Source organism: Rhopalosiphum padi, chromosome 1, assembly GCF_020882245.1.
Source record: "Rhopalosiphum padi isolate XX-2018 chromosome 1, ASM2088224v1, whole genome shotgun sequence".
Lineage (NCBI taxonomy): Eukaryota > Metazoa > Arthropoda > Insecta > Hemiptera > Aphididae > Rhopalosiphum > Rhopalosiphum padi.
In genome coordinates this window covers 80,857,919-80,873,856 of record NC_083597.1, presented here as the reverse complement: position 1 = coordinate 80,873,856, position 15,938 = coordinate 80,857,919, and the positions used below count along the sequence as shown (strand labels likewise).

The 15,938-nt window shown below is 27.5% G+C and overlaps 1 protein-coding gene across 1 annotated transcript in view; it reads right to left on the bottom strand.

Annotated features, from left to right (window-relative positions):
• Positions 1 to 569: 569 nt before the first annotated feature.
• The window catches only part of LOC132928143 (LON peptidase N-terminal domain and RING finger protein 2), a 44,061-nt gene continuing 28,692 nt past the window's right edge, over positions 570 to 15,938 (bottom strand). The window contains exons 4-10 of the mRNA XM_060992655.1: positions 15,630 to 15,905; positions 15,457 to 15,562; positions 13,237 to 13,442; positions 12,287 to 12,561; positions 11,346 to 11,530; positions 11,026 to 11,222; positions 570 to 2,290 (exon numbers count right to left, since the gene is read on the bottom strand). Of these exons, the coding sequence (XP_060848638.1) occupies positions 2,177 to 2,290; positions 11,026 to 11,222; positions 11,346 to 11,530; positions 12,287 to 12,561; positions 13,237 to 13,442; positions 15,457 to 15,562; positions 15,630 to 15,905 (1,359 nt within the window). The 3' untranslated portion in view covers positions 570 to 2,176. The remainder of the gene's footprint in view (positions 2,291 to 11,025; positions 11,223 to 11,345; positions 11,531 to 12,286; positions 12,562 to 13,236; positions 13,443 to 15,456; positions 15,563 to 15,629; positions 15,906 to 15,938) is intronic.

Genomic DNA, 15,938 nt, shown 5'->3' with positions numbered 1-15,938 from the left:
CATGTATTAAACTTTCAAGCTTTTTAAATAAACAAAAAAAAAATTAAAATATCTATAAATTGAACAAAACTAAAGTATTTTGTATGTCTATTAATAGCTTTAAAAAGCCAAAAATATTAACTATAATAATATTATATCATGTAAAAGAAATAGGTTTACATAATTTTTTAATAATTTTAAGTATCTTCACAACATACGATTTTATCAAAAAATGGTGTTATATGAATTTTCCGTATTTTTGTATATTTATTAGAAGATATTGAAATATTTTTTTTTTGTTTTAAAAAGTACACAAAAATTAATAAATAAAAAACACACATTATAACATTGTAACATTAATATAACCGTATCACTCCACTCAGAATCTAAAAATAAATAAACCGACAAACTTAATAAATGTACCAACATCGGTCACTTTGCATGCAAGTCGATAAAACCTTAACTTCTTTCAGCCATGAGTCATAACTTATGACACACCTCTCCTTTTTTTCCAGGATATCTAGAAGTTCTAAATGCAACTGAATTCAAAGTTTTGAGTGCACTAAAGTTTTAAATAACTAACAAATAAATATCAAATAAAATGTTGTATTAATATGAACAAGTCATAAGTTCAGATTATCACTAGGTACTTCACACGTACAGGTGACAGGTGTTAGGTCACACATGCATCTATTTAAATTAATAGTTATTATACTATAATAATTCAGATACAATTTATTATAATTGCTATTTAATGTTATTACTTATATGGTTTACATAGGTTTCAATTGATCATACATTTGTTTACAATTAAATTTGTTTAGGTAACATAAAATATATATATTCATAAGTAATTTTAATACTAATTCAAAAAGAAATAATAATATTATCTAATCAAAACAATAAATTCCCATAATTTTGGTTTGGGTAAAAAATCCGGTATATGAGCAGCAATTACATACATAGGTAAAATTGTGTAATTGCTAATAATATATTACATTCTATAAATAAAAGTTTTCACAAAACGACAAAGCATTCACAAAAATAAATTAAAAACACGTGTATAATATGATAAATAATTACATAATATATACATTTACATAGTTTATAATTTCTCTATTTATATTTGTTAACAGTTAAATACAAAAATAAATAAAAGGAAAAATTACAATATGTCTTCTATTTTTTAACTATCGATAAGAAAATGAACGACTAGTAATCCATTTTAATGGAAACGCAGAATACCTCTCTAACAGCAGAAAATGAGTAATCATACGGGCACAAATTAGGTTTGTTAATTTATAGCAATATAGAAAATACATGCTAAGAAAAATATGAGCATTGGTAACAAGAAATATTACAAAGATATTTATTTTTGTAAATTAACAATAATATTTAAGCTCAGAAATGAAATAAGTAAAAAAAAGAGCTTAAGAAAATCCCCTATCCCCTGCGTTCTTAAAGAGGCAGTAGCATATTAAATAATAATAGTATTATTAATAAATTAAAATAAACAATTACACAATTCAATATCACAAATTGAACCACGTTAGTGGCTTTGGGGTAATTTAAAATGTATCAACATAATATCAATACACTGAGAATTCGTTGTAATAGTCAAAAATCAAAAATCACGATAATAATTCAAAATCGTTAGTATTTTAAACATGGTTCGCAATTTGAAATATAATTATTATCCTAAAAATCTAATAATTGTTCATAACATAGTGGAAATATGTGTCATCTTAAATAATAAATTGAGATGAATCCGGTAATTTTTGTAGTAGTTATTTTATTTCATTTCATCTCGGGAAGCTCGGTACATAGAATGTTAAATAAAAATCGTTTAATTCACCTAGATGGTAGGTACGTTATTTTATTTATCAACAACTGAATTGACCAGATTTGGAGATCACAGAATATTGTACGATATTAAATATAATAATTAAAATGAAATAATATTATCCAAGACGTCGGACGTCAGATGTTTAATTCGTCCAATTTTTGTAATGGTATTGTAGGTAGGTACATAAATTATACGATCGAATTACAACGACGCTGCAATATTATGTGCAAACATAAATAAGTGGTTATTGTCGTCGAGACTTCCAGTCGGTTAACCGTTAAAAATAATATTATTAGTACTATCATCAACACAATAATTATAATATATAGTTCATTATTATTGATTATTATATTACAATGGTGACGACGTTATTCTTAAGGATAATGAGCTTCGTTCGATACGGCTGAGAATTTTGTTGATCACTTTTAATCGGACTTCAATACTAGTGTTAGCTAAGAGATCCACCTGCGAAAACAAAATATATTATTATTATATGGCATTTACATAATATGTGGTACGGAAAAAAGTTGCACAATATTATACATAAATTAATATTATTATCATATCGGTGAATAATATATTTTATGATAATTGTGTGGAAATCTAATAAGTAGGAAGGTATTAGGTAGTAAAATATTGATAAACCATTAAAGTAGGTATATTAATTTATTATCCACCACGAGATTAGAAAAATTAGTCGTTTTCCTAATATCTCATGACAACGATGAATTTTTAACCACCACTAATCGTTTGACGTTTCTCATTTCCAAATGAAAAATATAAAAAAAAAACGATTGCATCAAAACCCTTATCTTGATAATAATATTATTTTATACGTCGTTATGCGTAGTATTGCGCTGCGAGTAATATATTAATATTGTAAATTTATCTTATCGGCAATAACGATAAATTTTACTTTACATTTATTAAATGACAAACCGTATATTTTAGTGAATAGTGGATAATGGGTATGATTAAACTTCGGAAATTATAATTTTTTTTTTTTTAGTACCTAATACATGTAATAACTATATAATTCTTTAACAAGATACTAAATTTTTACTTTAAAAGTTTTTTTTTTTAACAATATAGAAAGTAATAACGTCATAATATCAAATACATATCACCATATAAAACATATCTAACTAAAAAAAAAATTATTTTTGTATATTGTATATCACAAATATAAATTATAAATATTATTTATCAAGTAATTTTATTTGTGTTAATAGGTGGAATAAAGTGATTCTAGATTTACAAGTTATAATCTTTTTTTTTTATTATCATTAATTAAAGACCCACGGTGTCTGTCGCAATTGGTCTGACATTATGATACATAAGTTATAATCAATGATAGATACTTTGTATAAATGTAAAACTTTATATGTATGTATTGTAAATTTGTAACGATACATATCTATAACAAATTAACGAATAACGGATTAATATATCTAATAACAAAATCATGTAGGTAACATTCATATAACTAAAAACCGGATTCCCGTGCAATTGCATATTTATACGACATAATCTAAATCCTATAGAGCAAACTACAAATCCAAATTAAGAGATGTAGATTAATTTAAAGAAAGTTTTATTTTGCACAAAATTGTTGGTTTTAGGTTTTTTTTGTATAAATATACTAATTAGTACTTTTGTACAGATATTTTTGTCGCCTTCCTTCAGAACCTATAATAATGAGATGGGAAACATAGTTAGAATCGGCTTTGCTTTATTCTGAAAATTGCAATAAATTTAAAAAATCGATATCTAATATTGAAGATAATGTCCAATCTGTCAAAAAAATAAAATCCATTTTGAGTAGGTACAACATATATTATATCTGATGTATTATTTATTCGATCACATTTATTCCAGTTCTCAATTTCAATTACAAAACTTTAAAAACAAAATTCTTCTTTAAATAACATATACATATATGTAGTATTTTAGTTGAAAAAGTAGAGATCGACTTTAAAAAATCGAGAATGCAAAGGGACAAATACTCTACAAAAAATTCAAAAAAGTAGGTATATTTGATGAAAATCCCGGATACAATAATGTCAATATTTTAAAACTATACAACGATTCAATAAATGGAAATGACGTAGATTTAAAAGTAGATTATGTTATTATAAGCTGCTACAAACAATGCCCGATAACAAGTATCGATGTAGAACGTGTGTTTTCAAAATTAAATCACATATTAAGTGACAGAAGACATACTTTACAGAAAAAAACTTAGATGTGTACATTATAATACATTTAAATCAAACATTGTAAATCAGTTTAAATTTTATATTTTTATACATCTAATACTTCATAGTTAATGCCAACTAATAAATAATAATATTAAAAAAATTAGGTAATAAAATTTTTAGTAAAAATTTGATTTCGCACGATTTCGCGCATTTCAGCATTTTAATTGCGCTTTTAGGTGTTAGCTGCATACAAATCCAGTCTTTATTTATAACATTGAATGTTGAATGAAAGTGAAAGAAAAGTAACGTTAAAACCTTTGATGCCGTTGAACGAATAAAAATGTTTTGATTGTTGAATTCAATACTAATTTTTCTTTTAAATCCGTGCCCTAAATTCTTGTAAAAATTTAATTTAAATTAAGAGAACGTTATACACGCTGTTGTCCTCGTCTCACGCACAACGTACTAAAATAATATGCGTTGAGCAGTTCTCGTTCTATAATATTAGTTCAAATTGACTTATTAGTTTTAGTTATTATACAAAAACCAAACCTAAAGGTAAGAATAATATCTAGGTTCTCTCGTCAGATTTTTACCATATTTTAATTATTAAGTAAAAAATAGTATGTGCAATTAATATTTAAAAATGCTCATAATTTGCTTAAAAAATAAAATATCGTAAAAAAACAACAAGATAAGACGGTCAATGTACGAGTACCCTTTAATATTCATAATAATAATAATGATAATTATTTGTTTCAGCAAAGATTTACAGTTATTAAACTTAAATTTCATAATATTTTTAAGCTAACAACACGACATTAGAACGTATATATTTTGGCATGTTATGCGTTGGGTTAGACGGATACAACACCTGCTGCGTACGTATATGATAAAAATTTGTAATACGAGAATAGATGGCGCGAAAAATTGAATTTCGTTTTCTCGCAAAAAGCTTTTGAACATTAAAGTTCCGAGTGCCAATAATAGAGAACGTGTATCGGAAATGCCGGAAAATTATTCGGAAACACCGGCACCGGCCACCCCACGGGCGCACCACAATCGCCACCACCCGGTGCGGTTGCTTTGGACGTGCCCGTCAAGCAAACTCTTGCATCACATATGCGTCTTCGGCTACCAGGGTCCCATGCGTACGATCGGCAGCCGAGCGGCGGCCGCTGCAGTAAACAGACACCACCCTGGGCGAGTGCAACACCGGTCGGTCGGAAGGCGGCGGTAACGGGATCGCAGAATAGCCCCGTGGTCGGGCCGCCGGTCGGCCGCGCTGTTGCCGCGTCTCGGCAGTTCGCGGTACCAGGGGCGCCGCCGCAATCGCTACCTTCCCCGCGGACACAATTCCGCGCGCGCTTGATCGACACGTCACCGCCAAGCCACCGACACAGATCAACCGTAGTTTTCCAGCACGTCACACCCATTTATGTTACTAAACCGTGTTCCGCACTATACACTGCAAACGTATTGCCCCCAACAAAACAATCTCGTGTTGTTCAATATTTTACATCAAAACGAGTTGAACTAATAAAAAATTCAAAAGTATGAACCATATCTGTGTTTGATGGTCAAATTTTTTTACCGTATTTTGATTGTTAAACGAATTATGAGTTTATATAAAATGTCATGGTTTAAAAATGTTCATAACTCGTTTGAAAATTAAAACATCAATAATTAATTAAAAATCCGACGATTGAACGCCTAATGTCTTTATGTTTAATGGGAGGTCACAGGCTTAATGAAAAATTGTCCATCAAAACTAAATTATCAGCATATTATTATTTAAAAAACTAATGCACATAAATATTTGTTATTGCATCTCATCTAACCTATCCAATCGCCCAGAATTTTTCTTAGGGGGGAGGGGAGTGTTTTAACTTTATACTTGAATATCACTGCCCCTTGTAGTAAAATATCATAAACACGAAATAGAACTATATGAAAAAATATTCTTTAGATATCTATAACATAATATATAGAATATTTTTTTACATAAATGCAGCTGACTATGAGTGGTATACAACGTCAAAACCTGTCACTGAACCTTTTTTTTTCTTTTTGGAGCCAACAACGCCGCGAAACAACTTTCGCACACCACTGAACCTAACCTAACCAGAACGTAGTTGTTGAGTAGTATAAATGTGTTATTTCGCGCGTAGATATATTGCAGTAGATGTAGCCGATGTAGGTATATTATAATTAAATCTATACATCATAAAGTTCTCTTTTAATGATCGATATTATTCCGGAGATCATTGTCAGTAGTCAATACTGAATGGGTGGGTTTTTCAAACATTTTGGAAACACTTTCGATTTCATTTTTCATTTTCCAACATAAACCAATTTTAATTTTAAGTTTTTTGCACTCTTGCCATATAATATATTCGTTGCATAGGTTCTTGTGCATATACCATGTATATCCGGAATTTTATAGCGACTCCTTTAAATTTTCTAAACAATAATCAGACGAACCTCGGGGTTTTTTTAAAAAAAACCTTATCATTAGATAATAAAACTTAGTTTAGAAGATTTCTTCGTATAGTTCCCATAGAACATATTTGACGGGTTTTCGTATACACTACCAATGGTACAGACGTGTATAGTATTTAGTTATCGAAATAAACTTAACCAACGTGGTTTTTGGGTAACATATCGTTATTATTATTGAAGTTTTTAAATTGTCGAATTTGTTCGAACTGGATGACGTTCATCGTATTTTGAATTATTTGACTGCCTAAATTTAGAAACCAGTATTTTCGAATAATAGAATTATTCACTAAGTCCATTAAAAGTCAAACTCCTAAATATTTTTTACACGTCATTTGAAATTATTTTAAAATGTTTATTTAGGTCTATATTTGTGTGCTATATATCATTGTTTCATACACAATATGTTAAATTAAATCATCTTGGAAAAAACAGCCGAATATTTGATAGGCAATATTTAAATTTTAAATTTCATGTGAAAGTCTGGAGTTACCAATAAAGTCTATATTTTATTTAAATAATTTTTCACGTTTCCAAGTAGTATCCAATTTTTATTTTTTATTTTAGGGCAAAGCATAGGTTAGGTTTTCCAGAAATTGTACCTATACTTACTATTTCTCAATCAAACAAAATGCTACTACTCGTAATGAAAAAAGTAACAATTTATAACATAGGTATACCATATACAACATAGGTATACTGGTATACCAGTTAAATAATAAAACACACAAAAATACGGCACTAAACTACGTCGGAAAAAATATACCCATGTAATGCTAAAAGCATACTGTTGCGTATGATCAACAACCGTGCATTATTGATTTCTAAATAAAATATTGAATTTATCTGTATAATCTTAGGAATTATCTAAAGTTTACATATATATAATATATACATATATATAGATCAACATAATTATACTTTTGTTATTCTCTATAGCCTATAGGCTTATTTTACGGTCATAAGTTTTTGAAAAAACCCAGAGTATTGTCACATTCGTCATTCATAGGTATTGGATCCATCGATTAATAGTTTAATTTTCTCAACCATATTCTGCTATCTATCGGTTTGAAAGTAAATCATATAATATATCATCATACTTAGGTGTGATTACAGTTTATACATACTATCGAACATAGATAAATATCTGATTATAACAGTTTTTATCAGTTGTTGCAGAGAAACAACGCCATGCATTGTTGGGTTAAGATGATCAGTTTAATAATTTACCGTCCAATTATACACAAAAATAGAATGCGTAATGTAAGTGCATAAATATGATAAAGAATGCCCTCGAGAATGTTGTTTTTTACGTTTTTTTAACACATTTACACACAAAGGTGTCTCAGCGGGCATGGGTCAGTCGACCCTAAAATATATATGTTATAATTATCACCGATAATGAAACTAGCTCGTTAAATAATATTTGGCGGTCGATGTAATAATAATATAATATCAAATTATTAGTGACTCGTTATATACACCTGAACATGTATATACGCATAATACTCGCATGTATTTGAAACATTTTTTTTGCATTACAAGCGATCGAAAATAACCTCTGTATATATAATACTTGTTGCGCAAGACTCGCAGAATTTTATTTTTATTAATAATAAAAAAAAATGTTTAAAAAACTAAATCGCATTTCCAGTGTATAACACTACAACCTAACCTAATACATCCTTATAATATTATTATGTAGATAATAATAATAATAATAACATATTCTTCTGAAAAACTACACTAATAGGTCTTAAAATTAATTAGTTAAAAATATCTCGAGCTGCCGACGAAGTATAGAATTAGTATTTGGGTCTTGGGTGTACCACACTACCACATTCCTGTTATTATACCTATTACATTTATTAAATAACGTGAAAATATTTATTATACTTTAAGAGTAATAAACTTTTAGAATATATAAATGTTCATCATTTGTTTACAAATTAGAATACCTTAAGAAAAACAACGTAATATGAACAGAGATTTTAACGTTTGTAGTTTTAAGTTTAATAGTAGCTAGTTCAGTTGAATCTAATATCTATTAATGTCAATATCAGAAAATTGGTTCGGTTGAACAAAAATTTGCTGTTGTACATACAATTGCAAAATTTTAAAACATATACGTTTGTAAGACGGAGACGACATATACAAACGTGGCGTTCTTTCAATAATAATATAATATGTCTACGTCCTATGTGACTATGTAATTTGACTTGAAAATTATTATTTATATATATTATATATATAAATATTTCATTATACATAATATATAATTTACTGACCGTATTGGTAATACGCGGCGACGTGCGTTTGTCTAAAGAAGCTTTTCACATACGGGCATCATACGCGAAACGAATAATAATAACAACACTTATTACATACCTATTAGGTATATCGTATATATATATATATTAGGTAGTATATAGCTACGCCGTATGAACTACGAACGATAAAAAAACAGGTGCAACTCGCGTATGTTTACTATTACGGAACGAGTTACATAAGAACCGTCGCCCGTCGGACATAGGACTAATGTCAAATCAGTGCGTATATAATCTAATATAATGATTAATGATTATTATTGTGCGGTGTGTGTGTGTGTATGTGTGTGTATGTGTGTCGTTTTGTAGTACGTTAGGTTATGTATTTTGGTTTTTTTTTTTGCATTTCACGGTTGTTGTCGAAATTTTATCATGTGCAGAAATTAAGGTTTCCGTCGTTACGATGTACGTTGAGTACAACTACAACCTACCTATTAGCCTATAATACGATTTTTAGTTTTACTTTGTATTTTATGAACGGTCGATGACATACAACGAAACATATTAGTTATATTTATCTACGTATTATTTACACATCCTTCGACATTAAATAATGCTTTTTTTTAATAAAATGTAAATAATTATTTATAATTTTGTTCACAGCTCAATAAAAATATATAATGTTGACTCTATTTTCCGAAAAAATAAATAAACTACAGTGCAAAGACATAAGAAACCTATAGGTACCTACAAAATGTATACATTATAACGACAGGTCACGTTTTTATTGCCCTGAGATGAGCAATCGTATATACGACAATAATAATATTTAATGGCATTAATGTTTATTATTTATATGACTATATTATATGATGAAAACCCATAAACGATATAAGTTATTAGATTAATTTGATAAAAAATATAACAATGCAATGTAATGCATTTAAAGTTTAGGAAATGTGATGAGCATTTAATAGGATTTTTCTAAAAACAATATAGCATTTATAATAATTTATAATGTCAAAGTAATGATATTTAACTCAAATATAATAGACATAGATTAAAATTAAGTGCATTATTATGTGTTTTTATTTATTTATGTAAGAATTATTCTTAAATAACTAAGAGCGTAAATTGGTCTAAATGAAATTATTTACCATTATGATAATAAACATAATATAATTTATGAAAAGCATGGTATTTAAAAGCATAAATATATATATCATCATATTATTATAGTACAATAACAGATTTTCCGTTATGTATATTTTACAAATTTAAATTTTAGATACTTATTACCCAATAATAGTTTAATTGAATTCATAAGGTTTAATTTTTGTAAAATGATAAATTCATTTTACGTTGTTTGTTCTATAAATCTGCACTCAAAACAGAAACGAAAAAAACTTATACAAACAATAAATATTTAATCTAATTACATTATTATTGTAATAGTAATATCTACCTACTTCAAAATATAATTAAGTCTGTGTAAACAAATGAAGAAATTTAGCTTTAAAATATTAATAACTGTATAAATTATCATTTATCTATTTTTTAAGCCAACATAATGTAGTATAATCATATCACTAAATATTTGTTGTATGTATCTTTTAGGTTATTCATTTGTTTAAGACAAAAGATACTTACGAAACATTTTTATACTTAAAACAATATATACAATAATATTTTATGTATTCCTATTATTCCTATTAATTAATTATTCATGTTTTATAGTAAAAATAATAATAATAATAATAAATAACAATTGTTTATGAATTATGTAAGTCAATACTCAATAGGTACTAATAATATACAAAACGGATGCTGCATAATACGTGGCCGACAAAGTTAAGTAAGACATTATGCCATTCTATTTTCCATGTTAAATACTATAATATATTACTCGTTACTCGTTATTCTATCAAACAAAAATATTATCCCAATTGAGATAAAAATAATCACCCGCGATCTGGGATTCAATATAATTTAGGAAACCTTCAATGTTCAATACACGTAGATAATTAATCAAAAAATTAAAATGCAAAAATTAAAAATTAAATTAAAACTTATAAGAATTTATTTAATTTACCTTAAAAAAATGTCTACAAGCCACCATCTAGTGGTCCTTTATTAATTATAATACAAAAATATCAACACATTATGCACATACATGGGTGCAAGATAATATTATTAAGTTTCAAATAAAGGCAAACAATATATTTAAACTTACATGAGCGTTTTGTCCCAGTGGTAATAACGACAACAGCCACCACGTCCAAGCTGGACCGTCAGACAGTTCTTCCCAATTTGGTTCGGTGTTTGGTGGAAATCCAACGGTTCTCAAGATTTCAGATTTTATTTCAGACCGAAAACTATCAAACCACGTTAATCCCCGTTGTCGAACGTCGTCGTGAAGTTTATATAATTCTATATATACATATAACCAAAATAAGAAGCTCATTAATTTAGCGCTACCGATAAGTTTTCTAAATAAAAAAAAGCTCAACTACGCAAATATATATAATATGATATCGTATGAAATGTACAGACCTGATAATTTTTTTGAAGGAACTTTTTCGTCCTGTATGTATTGCACAGTAGCCATGTCATAGCCATCGTGTTCTTTTCGGACTAACACTTTAAATCGTCGCATTCCGACTGTTGATAGAAAAGAGCAACCATTACCCATCATGATCCTATCTTTGATTTCCAACACCGTTCCGAACTCGGCAAACCTAAAATTCAAGACAAAAATTTAAAATTTGAACGTAAACAGAAATATAGCGTCATGTGATAGAGTGAATATTTTATGATTTTTTACGCTTATTTTTTGCGCACGTATCCATAAGCCATTTTAATAATACATAATCATTCAAATAATATAATAAATAATAATAAAGACTAGGAAATTATTTTACTAAAAACTTCAAAATATGCAATAACAAAAGTTGAAAAAATCAGTACAAATAATTTTAAAATATTGTCTATCTAGAAAATTCTAATTTAAATAAGTGATTAAAGTTTAAATAATCGTCTACGATAATTTATTTTTGTATCACAACCAAACAAATTAAGATACATTTTTTTTTTAAGACTGGTGTTGCATAAAATATAGGTACCAGCTATTTTTTCAATTATAAAGAAAAGTGATGGGTATTCTACTGTCTCATCAAAAAACCAAATAGTTAAAATTTGTTACCAGAAGTCACCGTTAATGTTAAATATTAAAGCGAATTCTCTGCTCAAAAACGTGAAAATCCAAAGACACAGAAAGAAATGTAGAAGAACTAAAGTGTTAGTTAGTATATTCGTTTTACTCAAAAATATGCGCTTAAAATGTTTAAATTTCTAATCCAGATATCACATACGAATCAGATATTTTTCTATTTGTCCCCCTGAACAAATATGCAAATGCATTAAATCTGAAGCTCTAATAAATAATAAAATATTATTATTGTTATTATTATGTATACGTGCGTGAGTGTACGAACTTCATGGGAGGACAGCAGTTGCTGATCATGGCGAATCTCCGCGTACCCGATTCTATACACCTCCTGATCATCAGTCTGTACCGCGGTTCGAACACGTGCAAAGGACATGATACGGACGGGAAAGCGTTCGTGCAAACGAACACCGGTAAGTACGTGCTGTCATGTTCCGCTTCCGGTTTCCAGTTTATCGTCTGCATGAGACTGTTTTTGGTGTACTTGTGACAGATAAGCTCATTGACAAATTCTGAGGTATTCTTTTTACTTAGTGCCAAGCTCTGCAAATGACCAGACAATATTTTACTTAGTACGTGTTTTTCTCATTCTATGTAACTAAGTATATAATATACGAGTATACAATTAATAATAATTATAATATGTATAGGATATAATAAATACGCGAAATTTGGTTTTTAAATATAATTTAAGTAAATATATAATATATATAATTTCAGTAACTCATGGATATGTTTAATATAATAGTATCATTAGCGTCCGATTAAAAGACAATTATTAATATTATAACTCTTTAAAATTGAATTTTTTTGACGGGATTAAAAAAATCCAATAAAATACAAGTGTACCTATATATAGAGAAATAACAATTTTACTTGTCCCTCCTGTAAAATGTTTATAAAAACTGCTTTTGGTGCATTTTACAGGTATAGAACATCCATTCAATTATATTCATATACACGACGTGTATTTATTAGCACGGCAGTAGTTATAAGGATATAAGTTGACGGTCGATGGTGGTATACCGATTACAATATCATTGTAATAATTGAAAATAAACACTGACGACTTTATATCTACGTGATATTAGGTATTCAATAGTACTGCTATTACTATTTTCATTATTATTATTATTATTATTATTATTATTATTATTAATATTACTAAACTATTACAATAATCTATTGCGTCGAGATGATAATGATATTTTTACTCACGGGCGGCAGTGACGTCAGACACAGAGGACAGTGGAAACTGTAATCGAAATTGTGTTCTAAACAGTCTAAGCAGTACGTGTGTCCACACGGTGTCGTCACTGGGTTCCTCAACATTCCGCAACACAGAACACAATTGAAATCCGTTTCGTCCAACAACGATACATCTACGTTTAATGTGTTATTGATTAAGACGCTTGTAGTGTAATCTGAAAAATCAAATCCGAAACGACGTTCTTTGTTTTGAATCTCGTCAATATTCATTGAGCACAACTAATTGTTATATACATTAGATTATAATATATTTATATGTGTACACGAAATTGCGTGACCAAAATATCTTAATGGTCTAAGTGTTTCACATAATTCGTATTATTATTATCTCGTGAAAATAATATTCCATAACACTTATGAAATATTAATATTACTTAATGGTATTCAAAGTACCTATTGAATAAACCAATATATATATAGTTACCTATATACCTATAGTACCTATATAGTTACCTATATCAATATACTATTATAGTGGCGTATAATAATAATACTATAATTCGCCCGTAAAGTTAGTTGCATAATGTTTTAATATAATAAAGTATATATACCGTAAAAGTAAATATTTATATAATTTATTTTATTTCAAAACATACTGTTCGCGTAAGTACCTACCTATATTATTATAGTGATGTTTTAATGAGTGGAAACAACTTTTACTTCGCATGGGGGTAAAATATATCAATTTAAATGTATCTGATTTTTTACCCCATATAACGTAAATTTCTATTTTTGATTGTGGGTATTAAAATATGATTTAATTTTACATTAAACTTAAGCACCATTAGCAAACATTAAAACTTTCTTAGAGAAATCCATAACTAGATAAAAAATTTACAAATATTATTTATTCTCAATAACAATTCCCAATTATACCACTAAATAATATATTATGTACATTTTGTAATAATGAATTATATATTGTTTAAAAAAAATTAGTATGAAGATTGTCTAAGTATTGACAAAATGTATTAAACGAATTGATTTATTATTATTGGTAAGTAAAATTTAAATGTAATAAACGATGACTTGTAAAATGAAATCATTTTGGCATCTCTCTGATTAACGAACAGCCTGTGCTTGAGGTAGGCGAGTTATAGAATGAAATGTTAGGTATAACCCATACATATTATCATATTATTGAAACATACACCATACATATAATAACAATAGGTTATCTACTCGTTTGCTAGATCATTCAAACCAATTAGAAATAAATAGTTGCATAAGATTGCTCTATAAATTATAATTATTTATATTATCTACTCAAAACATTCACTATAGTATAATTATATTTATAAAAACATGAGCTCTAAGAATAATAATTGTATTAAAATATAAGGAACCGATAACTAGCAAGGCTGCAGGCAAGGCTGGGCAAGTTAACTAATTATTTTAACCCGTTAAATAAAGTTAATATAGAAAATTTAACCAAATTTTAAAATAACTTAAATTGATTAAAAATCAATTACCTACATTTTTCTTTTAACTAAGTACTTTTATCGGATTTCAAAGCATAATAAGTAAATTTGATACAATAATATATATATATATATACATAAACAAAAATATATTATATAGTAAAAATAATACATAGGTATAAGAATAATGACCAAAAAAATAACAGAAAGTGCCATTCGTCTAATAATAGAACCCATAACCCCCGACTGAATTTATAAATCATTTTGGTTAATAATTTAAATATTTGTTTAATTATTAAACATCAAACTGAGTTATCTGGTAGAGTTATTATTGTTGGATTTTAAATTAATATATTATATGAATAAGATTCTATGAAAATGTATATAAATATATTAGAAATAGTTTATTCAACAATTTGACAGTCTACAGTTTAGTATTTACAATGCATAACATTATAAAAAATAATAATTTGTACAAAACAAAATATAGTTTTAACAAATGGTGTTTAAATTAGGAAAAATTAACTTAACAGTTAACGTAACTAAATAATTAAATAAATGATTAGTAATTAATTACTACATTTTATTTAAAACAATTTAATTTATTAATTTAGAAGTTACTTTTTTTTTTAAAGAACTCGTTATGTAACTTAGTAATAGGTAACTTAATTTCAATTTTTAAATGGTTAATTTCAGTCTTGTCTATAATTTCTAATTTCTAATAATTAACATAATATAATCCACTTACGTTTAGCCTGCATTATTTCAACAAAAATATGTTGAACCAACTCGGTTAATGTACTGATTTCACAGAGTTGTTTTTTCATAAATGTACTTTCTTTGATGATAGACTTCTAAAAACAAAACAAAAATTTGATAATTTAATAATTTTTTTTTAAATTGTTATCATTGACATATTACTTTTAAGGAGTTTGAACTCTTGTCAAATACATTAGATCTGTTGATAAACGTGTTCAAGTACGATCTTAAGTAACTGTGAGATATGGGATTCCAACCCTCTAGATCTAGATCATCAGTTTTATTGGAATATAGTGTCAGTAACCTTTGTAGCACCTCGTTAATTTGTGATTTGAGTTTTTGATGGTTTTCGCCGAGCACTGCGCTCAACGAAAACTCTAATAACGCCTCTTGATATCTTTTCAGAGAAAACAACACCATACCACGTGTGAAATGTCCCTAATGAATTTAAAATTATTAATCTGATGCTAC